Source organism: Nilaparvata lugens, chromosome 2 (assembly GCF_014356525.2).
Source record: "Nilaparvata lugens isolate BPH chromosome 2, ASM1435652v1, whole genome shotgun sequence".
NCBI lineage: Eukaryota > Metazoa > Arthropoda > Insecta > Hemiptera > Delphacidae > Nilaparvata > Nilaparvata lugens.
The window spans coordinates 19649871-19669065 of record NC_052505.1 but is presented as its reverse complement, the minus strand read 5'-3'; the positions used below and the strand labels follow the sequence as shown (position 1 = coordinate 19669065).

The 19195-nt window shown below is 35.6% G+C and overlaps 1 protein-coding gene across 1 annotated transcript in view; it reads left to right on the top strand.

The window, feature by feature from the left end:
• The window catches only part of LOC111051537 (nuclear receptor subfamily 2 group E member 1), a 50019-nt gene extending 32017 nt beyond the window's left edge, over positions 1-18002 (top strand). Inside the window, exons 6-10 of the mRNA XM_039420003.1 lie at positions 2296-2517; positions 9034-9144; positions 14576-14659; positions 15932-16172; positions 17331-18002. Coding sequence (XP_039275937.1) covers positions 2296-2517; positions 9034-9144; positions 14576-14659; positions 15932-16172; positions 17331-17584 — 912 coding nt within the window. The 3' untranslated portion in view covers positions 17585-18002. The remainder of the gene's footprint in view (positions 1-2295; positions 2518-9033; positions 9145-14575; positions 14660-15931; positions 16173-17330) is intronic.
• Positions 18003-19195: the final 1193 nt, after the last annotated feature.

Sequence of the window (19195 nt, the reverse complement as noted above, 5' to 3'; positions counted from 1 at the left end):
TGTTTATATGTCATATGATATGATATGTTTATATATATATATTCGAACCTCGCAATTCCCAATTCCAGGTCTTCAGCTTTGGAATATTGGCTTTGAAAAATGAATATTCAGCAATGAAATATAAATTTAAATATCAGCTTTGAAATGAAAGGAAACCTTCGCATAAGAAGTTTACGCTACTATAGTCAGGTCCACGTTATAATGACAGTATTTGATTGACAATGGTGTTGCTATCCTTGTCTATAATTCTTGTTTCCTGATTACTATGTCTATTGCACTATGTGTTTAACGACAATAAAGAATTCAATTCAATTCAATTCGATAAAGCAGATAGCGCTATCCACTTCCATCTCCGCAGTGTTGCCAGATCGTTTAACAACAATGTAGAAATATGATTAATCAACTAAATCTTCAATCTCAATTATTACAAAAATTTATTATTAAATTATTAAAAAAAATTTTTTTTTGACTATTAAAATATTATTGATTATTTGAACAAGTCTGAAGATTTAATATTACATCAGATATAATGGTATCAGCTATCACCTATAGAAGGCAGTGGCAAGGCAGAGAATTTGCTTTGGTTTTCAACTCTCCTAAATTCTGAATTCCTAGTTTATAAATATTTTGGACTCAAAATTGGACAAAATCGTGAAGTGTAAACATAACCTATTTTTGGACAATTTCTAACTAAATTTGGGAAAGGAACAGTTTTGGGCTTAAAGCCTGTTGTTCCTCCCCCAATCATTCATAGTTGAGAATGATATTGTATCTATGTATCAATGAATAAATAAATAAATAGATGCTGTTCTCCTATCTCTCTCCACGGCCATTATAACGTGAACCTCACTACAACGCTAGAATTTTACTTTAAGGATTATCCATATAAAGTATGTTAAATTGCTAGCCTTCAGGTTGAATTGAATTGTTGATTTATAAAGAAATAATTCCATAGTACCGTTTTTGTGTTTTTCATGTTTATAAATGGAAAATTGAAAAAAGATTACTATGATATATTTGTTTACTAATAAATTAAAATTAGTGTCATATTTGTTTTATTGATAGATCAGTTCTAAAACTGCAACATTCTCCCAAGTCACCCCAATAATGACAACCAGTGCTATAACTCTCGTTATCCCTAATCCAGAACCCTGTCATCCAATATAATATAACAGAGCTTGATGATGAAAGAAACGTTAAGGAATAATGTTTAGGCTGTCTGTTTATGTGTCAACAGTATAAATTATCTAGAAAATTAGTTGATTTACTCCTTAGTCATAATGAATGAAAGTAATTATCTTATTTATAAACTTATCGATTTGAAACTGCAACATTTTCTCAATTCACCCCAAATATCGGGGTACCGAGCTTTGCTCCGGAGTGTAAAAGCATAGAAAATTTGTAACGAAAGATTGAATCTATAGTTTATATTAATTTATTCATTCTCTTAGTCGTACAATCATTTTTACAGTTATATGAGGAGGCACAACAGGCTTATGCCCGAAACTGTCCCTTTTCAAATTTATACTACATTCAAATCAAAATAACAATTTATTCACACTTCAAAAAACAAACACATCATCAATTACAAATAGATATACTATGAATTCGATTAACTATGATTTACTATGTTCGCTACAATATTTGTTAATATACTATGTATCACTAACAGCATCTAGTTACTATTTTGGACTTTCTGAAATAAACATGTTTCCTAAAAAAAGATAAATTAACGAAAATAAGTTTCTCTTGCTGAATTTTTTCTCTCGTGAGATCAGCTGGATGATCCCACACACATGCACTCGTTCACTCTTCCATTATTACGGTATCGACAGACAACAAAATTTCCAGCTGTTTTTCCAAGGACGAATAAATCCTTTTAATGTCCTTCAGCGAGCTATCCAAGGGTTGAGACCTAGTGCAATCGAATCTTCATATCATAAAACTACTTTGTTCCAAATTTCGTGAACATCGTTAGAGTTGTTGAACATATACCCATATAACAAGATAATTAGATAACCAGATAATCACATAACCATATATATATATATATATATATATATATATATTATATATATATATATATATAATATATATATATATATATATATATATATTATATATATATATATAAAGAAATTGCTCGCTTAATAAAATAGGATAATGTCAACCTGTACTATCACTCTCGTTATCCCCAATCCAGAATCCTGTCGTACAATAACATATATAATCAGCTGATTAAAAGTGAATTGCTCATGTTCGCGGCGCGTATATCTGCCGAAAATGCAACAACAGCAGTCTCATCACCAGCAACAACAGCAACAACAGAAGGAGGCGGCAAGCCAGGAACAGACCTCTTCAGTGCCGCCTCTCAAACTGACGTCGGTCGCTCTCTTTCCACCGCCCCCGCCCGGCCTCAAAGCCGCCTCCGATGCCGCCCCTCATCCACTCTTCCTCGCACACCAGCCGCCTCCACCCGGATTACTGCAAATCCTCATGTCGGCGGAAAAGTGTCAGGTAATGTGAATTCCATTAACCCAGTCATCAATAAATCAAGTAGATTTGTCGCTGGAAACTTGTAGACTTGAGTCACTGTTATTTGAATGTATGTTTGGATTAGTAGTCTCTCAAATTCAAGTGGAGATGAAATTTAATGAAGTCATAGTTTTTTCTATATCGTCTTTTTTAGTCATAGTTGTTTCATAGTTATTTTTATAGTTTTTCTCTAATCATGTACTTATTATATGAACCATTAAATAATAAAGAATAGTAGTTTCATTATTCAATTTTCTTTATAGGGTTACTGAAATTCATGAAACCTATTAAGAGCTATCAAGTACCCTTTTTCATCTCAATGCAACTAGTATCAATCTTCTCTCCCTATCATTATGTAGTCATTGTATGAATCGATAAAGAATAAAGAATGGTAGTTTCATTATTCAATTTTCTTTATAGGTTTACTGAAATTGATGAAACATAATAAAAACTATCAAAGAACCTTTTCTTATCTCAATACATTTAGTATCAAGCTTACAACTCTTCAATACCCATTTACAAAAATATAAATGAAATACATTAACTCAATCATCAATAAATCAAGTAGATTTGTCACTGGAAACTTGTAGACTTAAGTCAGTGTTATTTGAATGTATTTTTGGATTAGTAGTTACTCAAATTTGAGTGGGGATGGGAATGTGATTACGTGGTTCAATTTTCTTTATTGGGCTACTCTCCAAAGTCCAAACAAGTGCACAAAATTAAGAGGTCAATCTCAAGTGATAAAATGTGATAGTAATTTTATTATTCAATTTTCTCTATAGGGTTACTGAAATTAATGAAACACTGTAAAATTATCAAGTGCACTTCATTTTATCACAATACAACTAGACCGGAAAAACGCAGATTTTCGGCGTATCTTTGGCGTTATTTCAAATTCCTTCTAACACAACATTATTACACCCCAGCTTAGCTTCTGTACTGAATTTGAACAATTCATGTTCATTTGTTCTCGATAAATCTGAGAAAAAGCAAAAGAAACGCTGAAAACCCTCTAATTTTGGGCGTATCTTTGACGTTATTGCAAATTCCTTCTAACACAACATTATTAAACCCTAGCTGAGCTTCTGTACTAAATTTGAACATTTTCTCTTCATTTGTTCTCGATAAAGCTGAGAAAACGCTAAAAAAACGCTGGAAAAACGCAGATTTTGGGCGTATCTTTGGAAATTTTTCCAAATCCGTTCTTAGTGCGCCTCTAAAGGGCCAACTGAACATACCTACCAAATTTGAACGTTTTTGGTCCGGTAGATTTTCAGTTCTGCGAGTGAGTGAGTCAGTCAGTCAGTTAGTCAGTGAGTGAGTGCCATTTCGCTTTTATATATATATATATATATATATATATATAGATTATTGAGTTATTGTAACTTGTGAGTGTGTGAATGAATAAATTGAGATTTAAATAGCAGTCTGATTTATATGATTAAAAGCCACTCACGATAATGAGTGTTGAAAAAGGAACCAGCGTCCGAAAGCGCTCCACAAACATGAGTAGAAGCTAATAGCTTTTTTAATCATAGAAAATCAGACTGCTATGTCGTAATTTAGGCATTTGAAAGTGATCATCAACAAGCAGTTCGTAATGGGAAGAAACTTTGAAGAGGGAGATTCAAAATTTATTTTCAATTTATTCAGAACATACAATAATTAGAAAAAGCAATATACAATGACAGTAACAATGCAAATATCACATAAGAAATAAGACAATATTGCTCAGATTTATTTATTAATTCATTTACAATGCAAATGACGCTAATGTGATAACACTGAAAGATAAAATAATAAGATAGTCCTTGTGCTATTTTTCTTCCAAATTTATAGGTGACAAAGTCCAAGATAAGGTTAGAATTTCAAGTGTACAATTTTTATAAAATTTTGGTCCAAAATAAACAATAAAACTATAAATTTTGAATTTAGATGGCTTAAATTGATAAATTAATTAGAAATATTCCACTCAATTACCACTTTTAACGAATAATATTGAGTTATTTAAGAAAATTTGGAACTATTCAAGAAACACAAACTCGTAAACACTAAAGCTCAGCTGACACTAATTGATGTGATAATGTGGTGTGCTGGAAAAAAGAGGGGGAAAATACTCCAATTCAATCCAATTGATAAGTGCGAAGAATGCATCTGGAAAAGAGTTTCAAGTGCCAACAATTTTCACTGCATACAAAAAATACAATTAGAAAGAGCAATATACAATAACAGTAACAATGCAAATTACAAATTAAAAATAAGACAATATTGCTAAAATGATATGGTGTGCTGGAAAAAAGAGGGGGAAAATACTCCAATTCAATCCAATTGATAAGTGCGAAGAATGCATCTGGAAAAGAGTTTCAAGTGCCAACAATTTTCACTGCATACAAAAAATACAATTAGAAAGAGCAATATACAATAACAGTAACAATGCAAATAACAAATTAAAAATAAGACAATATTGTTAAAATGATATGGTGTGCTGGAAAAAGAGGGGGAAATACCCCCAATTTAATCAAATTGATAAGTGCAAAGAATGCATCTGAACAAGGGGTTTCAAGTGCCAACAATTTTCACTGCACACATAAAATACAATTAGAAGAATCAATATACAATAACAGTAACAATGCAAATAACAAATTAAAAATAAGACAATATTGTTAAAATGATATGGTGTGCTGGAAAAAGAGGGGGAAATACCCCCAATTTAATCAAATTGATAAGTGCAAAGAATGCATCTGAACAAGGGGTTTCAAGTGCCAACAATTTTCACTGCACACATAAAATACAATTAGAAGAATCAATATACAATAACAGTAACAATGCAAATAACACATGAAAATTAAGACAATATTACTAAATTGATGTGGTGTGCTGGAAAAAAGAGGGGGAAATACAAATTCAATCCAATTGATAAGTACAAAGAATGCATCTGAATAAACAAGGGGTTTCAAGTATCAACAATTTTCACATTACTACTGTGAAACTGATCAGCGAATAATCTCAATATTTGTGAAGAACATTTATATCTCAATCTACAAAATATCTTAATTTGGGGTCCGAAGATCTCATCACATGAACGCAGTACAACAGAACAACGATTGTTAAATGAAGACAAGGTGATTTTCGGATGAAACATAAATACGGGTCATTAATCTGGGTTCGGGTCAGAGCGTGTTGTGATCGCATCAACTGACGCGCGCGCACCTACACACACACACACACACACACACACACACACACACTCGCACAAACAAGCGCGCGCACGCATGCAACACTCACATCATCATAGCAGAGGGATGAAGTACCGGAGAGCCAGAGATCACAATGAGTCACAGCCCGTGAGAACGCTCACCTGACGGTGGATTAGTCTGGCTCGCATCCAGTCACACTCACACCAACACACACACACACACTCACACACACCAACACAGATGATAGCAAGTTGTGAAAACCACCCCTTGAACAATACATTGTATTTCGCTGGCTGCTCTTTCACCCCTAAACAGAACTCACCCTCCACCCCTACTTGTTGTGCCCCGTGTTCATCTCGTGTTTATCACGGCTCACGTCTCCTCCCTTTCACCCCTCCCCCTTCTACCACGTCACGCCAAAAAGGTGATGACCTGACGAAAATGATTTTAATTAGCTGTTGATCGAATTTCCAAGTAAAGCTCAGTTTGGCCAGACAACCGTGTCATCCAACAACCATTATGATTAAAAGCAGAAATTCGTTTAGACGACAAACAGTTTCAGGTTGATGGGACTGTTTGATATTTAAATGATTTCTAATAGTAATGATAATGTAATTGAGTGAACCAGGTTAGAATGTAGAATATAATACCTAGATATATAACCTTATCTGAAAAACTTCAATATATTGCAATTTGTCAATTTGCAAAAATTAAGGTTAGAATCTATATATATTATATATATATATATAAAAGCGAAATGGCACTCACTCACTGACTAACTGACTGACTGACTGACTCACTCACTCACTCACTCGCAGAACTAAAAATCTACCGGACCAAAAACGTTCAAATTTGGTAGGTTTGTTCAGTTGGCCCTTTAGAGGCGCACTAAGAGCGGATTAGGAAAAATTTCCAAAGATACACCCAAAATCTGAGAACAAATGGACAGAAAATGTTCAAATTCAGTACAGAAGCTCTGCTAGGGTGTAATAATGTTGTGTTAGAAGGAATTTGAAATAACGCCAAATATACACCCAAAATCTGCGTTTTTCCAGAGTTTTTTTTTTTTTTTTTTGCTTTCACAGCTTTATCGAGAACAAATGAACAGAAAATGTTCAAATTTAGTACAGAAGCTCAGCCAGGGTGTAATAATGTTGTGTTAGAAGGAATTTGAAATAACGCCAAAGATATGCCCAAAATTAGCGGTTTATTGCGTATTCTCAGTTCTTTCATCAAATAGACATAAAATGTCAAATTTTGTACAGAGGTTTAGCTAGCAAGGGTATAAAAATTTTGTGATGAGGTGACTTTAATATTTCATCAAAGATACGCCCAAAATCAGCGTTTTTTCAACGTTTTCCTCAGCTTTTCTGCCTTTTCTCAGTACTTTGACTTTCTGATGGAATGAAGCAAGCTCAAATGAAAATGCCGGGGTCGGAGCCCCCTGGCTAGACAGATATGGCGAGCGAAGGGAGCCTGACGGCTAATGTAGAATATAATTCCCTCATCTGAAAAACTCAAATTCATTACAATTTGTCAATTTACAAAAATTCAGCAATATTGTCTTATTTTTTATTGTGTTATTTTCATTGTTTCTGTTGTTGCAATTTTTCATTGTATATTAATGAAATTGATCAGTTGCGACCTGAAAACTCTGACACCAGACCTGAGCTAGGCAGGTCACTCGATAGGCTATTATTATCATTGTATATTACTTTTCTCATTGTACTTTTGTGTGTTTGAATAAACTGAATTGATGTCGAAATCATTTCATACCAAAAGCCATTTTTGATCTATAAGAATACTTAGTGATTTTCAATCTTTAATAACCTGCTCACATAAATTGAAACACTATTATTAAAAAATAGCTGTTTTTATGATTGCTGATGACTTTGGTTTCGCCATTTTCTTGAAGCCCCCAGGACCATAGTAGTATAGCAAGATAAATTTTGATAAGCTTTGTTTGAAAACTTGAAGTTTGTACAAAAGATCCAAAGATTCCAGTTCAGTTGTAGACAGTTCAAAGTATGGGCTAGGCCTGTTGGTCCTTTTCTGATCATGTATTTGATTTCCGTATTATGAAATGTAAATAAATTTAATGTATTCCACTATTCACAACTATTTAATTATGAATGTTAGTTTCCTCTATTAATGAAACTTGAGGAATAAACTATCAGCATAACTTCAATTCTGTAAAAACTGTTCCTTATATTGGAGTTTGGGGCTTCATCAAAATTCTCAGCCTCAAAAAGGGGCGCAGTGGCTGAGACTTTGATAACTCCTACTCTAGACCGTACAGAGGGGAATGGAAAAGTAATTCACTCAACCCTACAATGGGCTGATAACACCTGGGCTGTTTTCTAACCGCTATTACCGTAACTAAAGCGATATCGATGCCAGCATGAATCCTTAGATCCAAAAAATACGCTCATACATCATGGTCTAGAATATTCTCTATCACTTAAAATCATGCCTACCTAGAAAGCTTCGACCCTCCATAATCAATGTGGACAGGCATAGAGTCTTGTATAACTGGATGCATTATGACAGAAAGATAAGTCGCATTTAACAATAAGTAAACACTCTCAATCTTCTTCAAGAAATCTAACTGCATGTACCTGAAAGCTTCATGTATTATGAACTCTTTATATCTAAATTGTAAGGAATGGAATGGAATTCTCATCCCAATCAGATATTCTACCTTTTGAGAATAGTTTCGATAATACTGACAATTAAGTGCACAGTTTCACTGATCCGGATTTACCTCTTTCAGCCATCTTTTGGATATAGATAGATAGATGGATAAAGAATTTATTGTTCACTTCAAAATAATACAAAAAAAGATCAAATCAAATACAATATCATTCATTACCAATCAATGCAATAATTCAAAATAATCCAAAATTCTTAGGCATAGCCGAAGCCGTAAACCGGAGTTGATAGTTACTTTATCTATATCTCATCCTTTGAATATAAATAAAAATAATAATAAATGTTAATCATCTTGTGAGTGTGAGTCTCTTGTGGTGGGAGTCGAAGGTTCATGTTACATCTCGCGGCCTCTAATAAATTGGATTGTGAAAAAAATCTGTGAAGCTTGAAAATAGCAAACGTTTTTCTGTTGGTAGGTAGATTCATAACATCATCAGATTTACTAGAAAATTTAAAATCTCCTGAATTGTCAGTTGGTTTGTAGATTTTGTCACAATCATCGGATTTATTGGAAAATCTCGTAACAATAATAGGATGAGATGAAGGTTGAATTTTTTAAGTGAGATATTTTTGTTGTATTTGCCAGGAATTTGTTTGGACAGGCAAGATCGGTGATTCGGAAAGATTGTCGTCTGCAGGGATGCCACCAAGTCCAGCAATGCCGCTGGCTCTTTCGCCCACATGGGAAGTTCTACAGGTGAGTCCAATGGAAACATTCACATTTTAAGATGTTTTATTCCATTTTATTCATCCATTGAATAATTCTCTGATACGTAATTCAATACGTCATACTGTTACACGAGTTAAACAACTCAAAAGTTACGTAATTGAATACGTCAGAAAATCTCAGACTGTTTCGCGTGTTGAACAACTTCAAAAAAGTTAAATTTCGATTCCAACTGATAGAGAATTCAATGAATACCATTGATAGGTGATAGGTGATTGATATACCATATACCATATACATGATATACCATTATAGGATCACTCTCAACTGCAAGTAACGGAGATAAGGTTGTGATCACATTGAATGCATATATGTCCAAGTACACGCTTGCTTATGCTTGATCAAGCGTGCAGATTAGAAACAAAATCTAGAAAGTTCAATAGGAGAACCTCTCACTGAAAGCGTCCACTTACTGGTTGCGTTCAATGTGAGCAGCTACATGCAAGTCACAACGTGTTCCAATGGCACTTCAAGATTCAGTTTTTCGGTTCTGACGTGCACATATACGCATTCAATGTGATCATTCCTTAAGGATGCGGTCAATTGGAGGTAACAGCACCTCCGTCTTGGGTTTTATAGCATGGCATCCTTCAGTTCAATTATCAACAAATTTATTAATATTTGTAGATTCATCCATCTCAAGGACTTAGAATCCCATTTAAAATACATTATCTAGTGAAAGGAAAAACTTATGGAAATGAAATTCAATTATCACTTCAGTGACTCCAGTTTGGAAACTTTAGTGCAATGAAGATATTTTACTTTTGAGAAAATAGAAAACGGATGGCCGAGATTTATTCCTGACCCGATTTTCATCCATTCCACTTGAATACTTCACCCACATATAGCTTAAATATAATTACCAACACTAGAGTATTGCACACGATTATTCCACAGATAACTGTCTGTTGTTTCCATCCATCCCAATAAGCCATAAAATGCCCTTCAGCCCACGCAATGCGCACTATATTTCAGTCAATAATCACTCAAAAGTGTTCGAAACTAGTCAAATAAGCGCTCGCTTGTTAATGTTTGTTTGACTACAGGATTAGAATTTAACGTGTTCTCTCTCACTCTCATTGAACTCACCCCTCTGAATGACGCGTGAAATGGAAATTGGAAATTGGAATGACCAATGAGCTGCAGCTCTAGGCAGCTTCATACATCAACTTTCTGATAACTTTCGTCAAACGGTTCAAATGAGTGATGTCCATGTTGCATGTAATTACAGATCTCAATGAATTTCACGAATTCACTTGTTGATTGGACACAATTGAAATGACCTGTTATGTGGCGTGAGTGGAAGAAATTGAAAGTAAAAAGAGATAAATGTCAAAGTGCTTTCGTCGCTGTAATCGATAAATTTTATTTTCAGAAGAAACCTCTATTTTCCTATTCGGGAGATAAGTTACCACTGGTTGATCTGATAAAGGTAGAATTAAGATTTTATAGGAAAATAAGGACCACTATCGGTTTTTTCTTCAAGTTCAGTGACATCCAACATTCGACCGAACATCAACAACCCTATGCACGGTCCGACATAGAATCCAACATTGAATGCTGGATCTCAACTATTCAAATCTTCCGGCTAGTAACATCAACAATCCCATACACGGTCCGACATCGACATCGGATCAAGTTTGACAATAAATAGGATAGTGAATGGCCCACATTAGAATTTCATGTTTGGTAGTTCATTTCAACCATAATTGGAAAACCCTCCAATCATCCCCCCTTCTTTGCACCACAATTTTCTTTTATCTGGTATTTTGTGATCATTGTTGTATGTTTATATTGTTTTGCATGTGTTCTTTTGTTTATTTGCATTTATTTTGTGTGTGTGAATAAAAATTAATTTCATCGAGTCGAATTTAATTTCACTACTATCATATTCTTATCTTGAATAAAACCTGATTTGTAGTTGCTATTTTTCTTTTCATTGTTTTTTATTTTTCTTTCAATTGTATTTTCCTTTCAATTGTATTTTCCTTTTGATTGTATTTTTCTTGTAATTGCTATTTTTCTTTCAATTGAGATCGAGGTACGCTGCATTATGCAAGGAGGGGTGTAGGGTGTATAGAAAGATCCACATTATATTGGCAGTATTTGATAAACATTGGTGTTACTATCATTGTAACCTATTGTCTATCATTCGACAAATCAGATAGCACTATCCCTTACTACCTCTGCAACGTTGTCGGATCGTTATTCAACAATGCATAAAAAATGTAATTAATTAGCAAAATATTCAATATCAATTATTATGAAAATACATTATTCAATCATTGGAGAACATATATTCTTGACTAATGAAATATAATTGATTATTTCAAACGAGAGTGAACAGTTAATATTACATCAGTTACACCGCTATCAGCAATCTTCTATAGAAGACTGGGAATCGAAAACGCTGCTCTCCTATATTTCTGCACTGCCATCATAACTTGGATTTTACTGTAGTTGATAGAGACACCGCTATCAGCTATCCTCTATGGAAGACATTTCATTTTTAATCGAGCAATTCATTTTTAATCAGCTGATGCCAAGCTTTTTATATCTGTATCTTACCGTTTTTGTACAAATACAGATATAATCAGCTGATGGAAAGTGAATAATTGGTCCTGTTCGCGGCGCGTAAATTTGTACGCACCTTTACGTGAACTTCTCTGTAGCAGATAGAGTGGACTTCTCTGTCAGATAGGATGGCGGGGTGGAGCTGACTGGTGCCCTATGCTGTACGCTGTTGGCTGTCAAGCTGCCAGTCAATAGTTGACTTTGGCAAGCGCATGTTTTTTGCCACTCGCTCTGAAGGGGAGTGACTTCCTGACTTGTGTTTCGCCAGAACTGAGTCGCTCGACCCAATCCCCATCGGGAAACGCCTTATAAAATGGCCGGCCTCACCCTCCGAGGTTTGGGCTGGGCTTGAAACTGACTTGGCTTCTACATTCAGATTGAACAGCAATTTCTCAGTCTCAAGTATTGAAATTACAATGAAGAATGTAAGCTATATTTTCGAGGGATATTATATTTATTAAGGCGGGATGCACACCGGATAAACGCATTTCGTGAAGCCCTCTTTCATAAAACTTGTTTCATGCAATCCGTTTTACTCGCGCATGCATACAAAAGAAACGTTCCCTGCTTAATCTTATCAGTCGATTGCGAGCAACTTTCGTTTCACGTTTCCTGAGACTTTTTTCACGAAACGCGTTTCTCCGATGTGCATCCCGCCTAAGGGATGTTTGGATGAAGACACTAGAAACAATCCTAGTTTTCGAGAACTTTTGAGTATTCGAGATTCCTCTTAAAACTAGATAAGACAAAAATTATAAATCAAAATTCCAGTATAAACTATTAGGGCTGGTTTCCAAGCTCGGGATGTAGCTACGTTCTAGACTTTAAACAGCTGGAGTTAGAGAATTGACTTTCCGAAACGGGGCGTAGTCGCAGTTTTTATGACAATCTTTATTTTATCACTGCTACAATTGAAATGACCAGATTCATTTCAACCAATACAACACAACGAATTCAGTTTTATCATAAAATTGTAAGCATACATTAGTCAATAGTTTTTCCATTTACATATTTGTTTTATTATCTTTCACACTTGTTTTCTTGGTTCTTATTTTGTACTGAAAGTAAATTTTGTTATCATGGCGATTCTGTTGCTTAAGCCGCCATTTTGTCACACCGTTGAGTGGGAGGAGACTGTCCAGCTGGGCCAATGGCAGGCGTTCATGCCCTTGACCAATAGCAGTACTCGCCTACTAGTATAAATTCTGCTGCTCTTGTATTTAGTTTTAGTTTATCAGATTGACAATGGTGTAATAACCAAAACCGGTCTTTCTAAGTATCAATAAAGCTGTGGTTTTTGACAATTTTTTAGTCTTTTTCATTCAATATGAATATTTACCACAATATCAACTTCTCAACCACAAAAATCTAGAACTTAGCTTAATCCCGAGCTCAGAAACCGGCCCTTAAAGTTATAAGGGACATTCGGATGAAGACGCTATATTATTCCAGATTCCCCTCCAGTATTAGATGCAAACTTTGATTGTATAATTCTCCCAATACATGAATTTCACGTTCGAAGTTTCAATCTTCCATTCAACATTATTCCCTTCCTCCTTTTCCCGTCGTCATAGATTCTCACAATGAGAATTGAGCTCCATATGGCAAAGAGTCAGTGAAGTGCTACTAAATAGAGTACTTCTGTGGAGCCCAAAGTTTAGCCTTCTAATAACAACTACGAGGTCGACTTTTACCACTCTTCCAATCACCAAATATATTTTTGGTTACGAAAATATTGTTTACACAGGGTTAACAATTTTATTGAATCGTGTATAATAAATTCACATTTGTGTAACAACTTGGAGAGTAACACTTTGTAGTGAGAACTGTATGAAATGTGTATATGAGTGACAGTATTTGATTAACATTGGTGTTGCTATCCTTGTCTATCGTTTGACAAAGCGGATAGGGCTATTCTTTTCTAGCTCCGCAACGTTGCCATATTGTCTTTCAACGATGTAGAAACCTAATTAATTAGCGAAATATTTATTTCAATTATGAAAATCAATATCATTGAAAAAATGTTTTCTTGTTGAATAAAATATAATTAATTATTTTTATCCCAGACTGAACACTTAATGTCACATCAGATATTCCAGTATCAGCTATCCTCTATAAAATGCAGTAGCAAGGCGAAGAATCGGCAACGCTTTTCTCCTATCTTCCTCCACTACCATTATACCGTGGGCCTCACTACACTTGAGTGCTGAAACACTTACATCCTCATAGCACAGCCCTACTTTGTAAATGATCAGTAAATACAGGAGTAGAACTGGAAACCTTTTCAATTATATCCATCGTGGAGATATTATTCTGATGATATTAATTGCTTTATTTCGGATAGCAGGTAACCCGTGCTCCGCAAAGGTCCATTTCAAAACTTGACAAACTGAAACATGACCTACTGAAATATTGAAGAATTGATAGGCCTATAACGATCCTCGGAAAATTGAGAATCTATATGATAAATCGTATGCAAAATTTCAAGTTAATCAAATCAGTAGTTCAGATGTGATGATGCACTACCTCCGTAACAAAGCCATAGTGCATTCTGGTGACGTCAGCACAGGTACGGCTCCTACACCAATAAAAATTTGTTGATTCCAGCTGAGCTATATCAGCTAGTGTTTTATTGGTGTAGGAGCCCTACCTGTGCTGACGTCACCATCAACCACCTGTCATGCACTATGGCTCTGTTTACGGAGGTAGTGGATGATGCCGATGCGTCATTCGTGAACTTCCTATCCCGTACGTGTGTAAGCCAATTCTTTCCTGTATCATATTATAGATGTTTGAAGATTTTAATTGAACTACATTTTGATTGCAGGAAACAACTGCTCGTCTGTTGTTCATGGCTGTACGATGGGTCCGATGTCTCGCCCCATTCCAAACATTATCTAAGCGTGACCAGGTAAGAGTATGTAGAAAAGTAGATAGATTACTTCTAAAAATGTGGTCTTACATCTACTCTCTACTCTCTCATCTAAAGGTGCGAACAGACTTACGCGCCGCGAACACGAGCAATTCACTTTTAATGCCAAGCTTTTTATATCTGTATCTTACCGTTTCTGTACAAATACAGATATAATCAGCTGATGGAAAGTGAAATTCGCGTGTTCGCGGCGCGAAAATCTGTACGCACCTTATACCAAACCATAGGAAAAATATAGCATAAGGAGAGATACCCAACGTTATAGGGTTTTTATGTACCAATTCCCACTGTTTTCTCAAGCCGATAGTCCTAGTAGTTCTTTTTCGTGAAGCTATGTGACGCTTGTAGTCTGTCATACTGTGCCGTTCTTACACTCTCACCCGGCCAAAACAGTAAAGAGTAATAGTAAACAGTAGTCGACAATAATTGGCTTGCGATAACAAAAATCGGCTTGAAATTTGGAACATAAATGACCTATACCATGGGATATCTTCTTATGCTATCTTTTCTCCAACTTATGATCAAACTTATGAAGAAGTATCAGTAAACTGTGCTGGGATGACCACGTTAAATTTCTCTGTAAAGATCTGGCTAGAGTCATATTTCTTTTGAGGGAACTCAAATTCTTAGTTACCACTGACATCATTTTTCTAATGACATATTATGGTCCCCACTCGATTGAGGAACAGCGCCACTGTAAATTAAGTGTTTTTATGGCAGAAGAAAGCTCTACGATGCATAGGGGGGCTGAAATTCAACGAATATCATGCATAGAAACTTTTAGGGCCGGTTTCCGAGCTCGGGATTTAGCTAAGTTCTAGACTTTAAACAGCTGGAGTCGGAAAATTGGCTTTCCGAAACGGGGCGTGGCCGCAGTTTTTATGATAATCTTTATTTTCTCATTTCTATAATTGGGAACGTTTTCCCTTGACGAAATGAAACATTCCTAAATAATTCAAAATCACTCAAACTTAACACTATTTTCTTTTTATTTTGTGTTCAATTTTCTAGTTTTCCGAAATTTAATTCAAACGTGGACTGCTAGGTACTACGCAAAGTACTACTAGGTACTTTCGGAAAGCAAATTTTCTGACTCCAGCTGTTCAAAGTCTAGAACTAGGCTAAATCCCGAGCTCGGAAACCGGCCCTTAAACGATTGGACATTATGACCCTGGCTAGTATACATATTCAGCAATGTGGTTTGATATGGATGGCAATCAGTAATGTATTAATTGACTGGGATTGTTGCAGCTTCTGCTATTGCAAGAGTCGTGGAAGGAACTGTTCCTACTGCACCTGGCGCAGTGGTCGATCCCGTGGGACTTGTCGCTGCTGTTCGCCTCGGACAAGGCGCGGGAGCGTCTGCCCGCCGACGACCCGTCCGTCAACGGCGAACTCAAGACCATTCAAGAGATTCTCGCCCGCTTCCGACAACTCTCGCCTGACGGCAGCGAGTGCGGATGCATGAAGGCTGTCATTCTGTTCACTCCAGGTTAGTCATCACCAATTTATAAAGTCAAAACTTCTTCATTCTACAAAAATTCTAATATGTGAGCTACACTACAAATTATGAATGTCAGGAATTCCCCTACAAGACTGGATGTCTGTGTGTAGGAGTGAGTTCCGGGTAGCCTGAGCAGGTATACAATAAATGTAAAATAAACTTCTATGATCTAAAATAATGAACCAAGAATACAACTTGTAAATGAGTAAAGAGTAGGCCTACAGTGGAACGTTATTCAAAATAGTGGCTTTTGAAACCCTGGACAGAGACAAGCGTATCACCAGAGGCGACTTCTCATTGTGATTATAATTTAATAGTGGAGGATAAAAACTAAACTCCAGCCATTCTAATATTGGAGTTTTATTAATTTGAAAGTTGAGCAATAACAATGATTATTCACAAGGATACTTCATGATACTTGAAAACTTTTTAAAAAGTAAGAATGGCGTAAAAGGGCATTGCAAAAGTTTTTGCAGGACACTACCGTACCTAAAGTATATAATATTATACAGTATGCAATAACATAAATTAATTTAATGACATGAATATTATGTTTTATTACTTGCTCGCTATGCTAGTTTATTTATTTTTCATTTGAAATGTGTTATGAGACTAGCCGACTGGGTCTTGTGGTATAAGGAGCGTTACAAACTTCGGTCTGCTATAGCAGCTTCTGCATCATGGGTTCGAATCCCACCGATGCTATGGACGTATAATCATCTCAAAAATTCACCAACACACTTTTCATTACCCACGAACAAACATAGAGCTCATGTGGGCATCAACCACAGTAAAAATATGTGTATATTGAGTTACGGCCTATTATTAATATGAATTTGGAATCATTCTCTTGTAATTTTTATTACAGTACGTATTTTGGCGAAGTAAATATTAGTATTACGTGTTGTGTTAATTATTATTATAATTATTTTATAAATTTCAATCAATCAATTCATTTATTTCACAAACAAACATAATACAAAATAACAAAGAAATATATAAAAATGTGAAATAAAAGTGGACAACCCTATAAATTAGTATTATATGACTAGTACCCTCTGAAAATACTAGTAATTTCATTAATAATTTATTGAACAATTCAAGTAAGTTAGCCTTATTAAAACGTTATTGGTGTTGTGTTGGCAGAAACATCAGGCCTGGTAGACGTGCAACCAGTAGAGATGCTGCAAGACCAAGCGCAATGCATCCTGGGCGATTACGTGCGCGGCAGATATGCACGTCAGCCAACTCGCTTCGGTCGCCTGTTGCTGATGCTACCCAGTCTGCGCGCCGTTCGCCCCGCCACCGTCGAAAGACTCTTCTTCAAGGAGACCATCGGAGACATTCCCATCCAGCGGCTGCTGGGTGACATGTATCACATGGAGAACTCCTACGCCTAGTGTGGCAACAGCCTACTATCATCATTAGGGCCGTCTCTATTGACGGTATCATTATTAGGAACGTCTTATTTATTAACGGCTTTCACATTGAAACTGAGGGCCAGACCACATTTAGGCCCGGTTTCACAAAAGCCGGTTGAATTTTAACCGTGATTAATTTCACCAGAACCAATCAGAGAAGGCCTTTTTGATGAGACTGCTTCTCTGATTGTTGCTCGTGGAATTAATCACGGTTACAATTTAACCGGCTTTTGTGCAACTGGCGCTAATCGTTTTTTCAAGCGACAACCCAATCAGCCAATTGGAGAGCCTCCTGCCTTGCCGACTCTTAAAAAACGCTTGATGTGTTCTGGCCCTAAGCTGAGAACGACTGTATAGACTAAATCCATGTAAACCTTAAGGTGCGTACAGATATACGCGCCGCGAACATGAGCAATTCACTTTCCATCAGCTGACTATATCTGTATTTTTACAGAAACGGTAAGATACAGATATAAAAAGCTTGGCATCAACTGATTAAAAGTGAATTGCTCATGTTCGCGGCGCGTAAATCTGTACGCACCTTTAGATTTTTTCAATCAATCAAATTTATTTCCATTTTCTCACAATATACATGATAAAATATAATAAGAATCAATATTAACTATTCAATGAAAATGAAAAGATTACAGAACGGGGCTTACAGGCCACTGTTATTTCTTACTAGAATGCTTGAGCACACTGTTGCCGTTTTCATCGTTGCTGATTCTGCCAAAATGACCTACACTATTTGTTCGCTCTTTCTCTCACAATTAGGGCCAGACCATATTAAGCGTTTTTTCAGCCGTTATCAGACAGAAAACAGTTTCTGAAAACGTTTTCATAAAGACAGTCTATAGAGTCGGCAGAGCAGGAAGCTTTCCTATCTTCACTGTCATTATAACATGGAAGTCACCATAGTGTAGCCATAGGTAGCCAAGTATAGCCGAGCAGTGAAGTGTAGCTAGAGTCGTTACAGACGTCGCTTGGGAATCCCTCCTTCAGTTTTTAGTCTGGGATTCGTTAAGACGGGCCCTAAGTTAGTGTGGTCGTTTAATTTGAAATTTAAATACAATTCAAACCAATGCCAAATTCAACAATAATGCATTGAACTCCATAGGTTATAATATTATGACCGCTACACAGTATAATGCAGTGTCCAATTATCTTAAGAACTAGAAATGAAATACAGTATTGAAAAGACCTAATCTAGTCTTGAAATAAAATTTACTAGTCATTGAAAAATTAAGTCGAGGGTTAAATTTAAAATTTGAATTTGAAATGTCATTTTCATGCTGTTCTTTCAAGACTTGATACATCATCAAGGAATATCCTTAATATCCAATCAAGGGATCTGAATATCCTTAATAACATCTACAAACAATCAATATTAATTTTTAAAAATGATACTACTGTCATTGAATCCGCCAACCTGATAGTGACATGTATAATGTAATACCGTGAATTTTTCTTCAATTACTTTCATCAATAAAATTGAATTTTTCTTCAATTACTTTCATCAATCAAATTGAATTCTTCAATTACTTTCATCAATAACTCTTCAATTACTTTCATCAATCAAATTGAATTCTT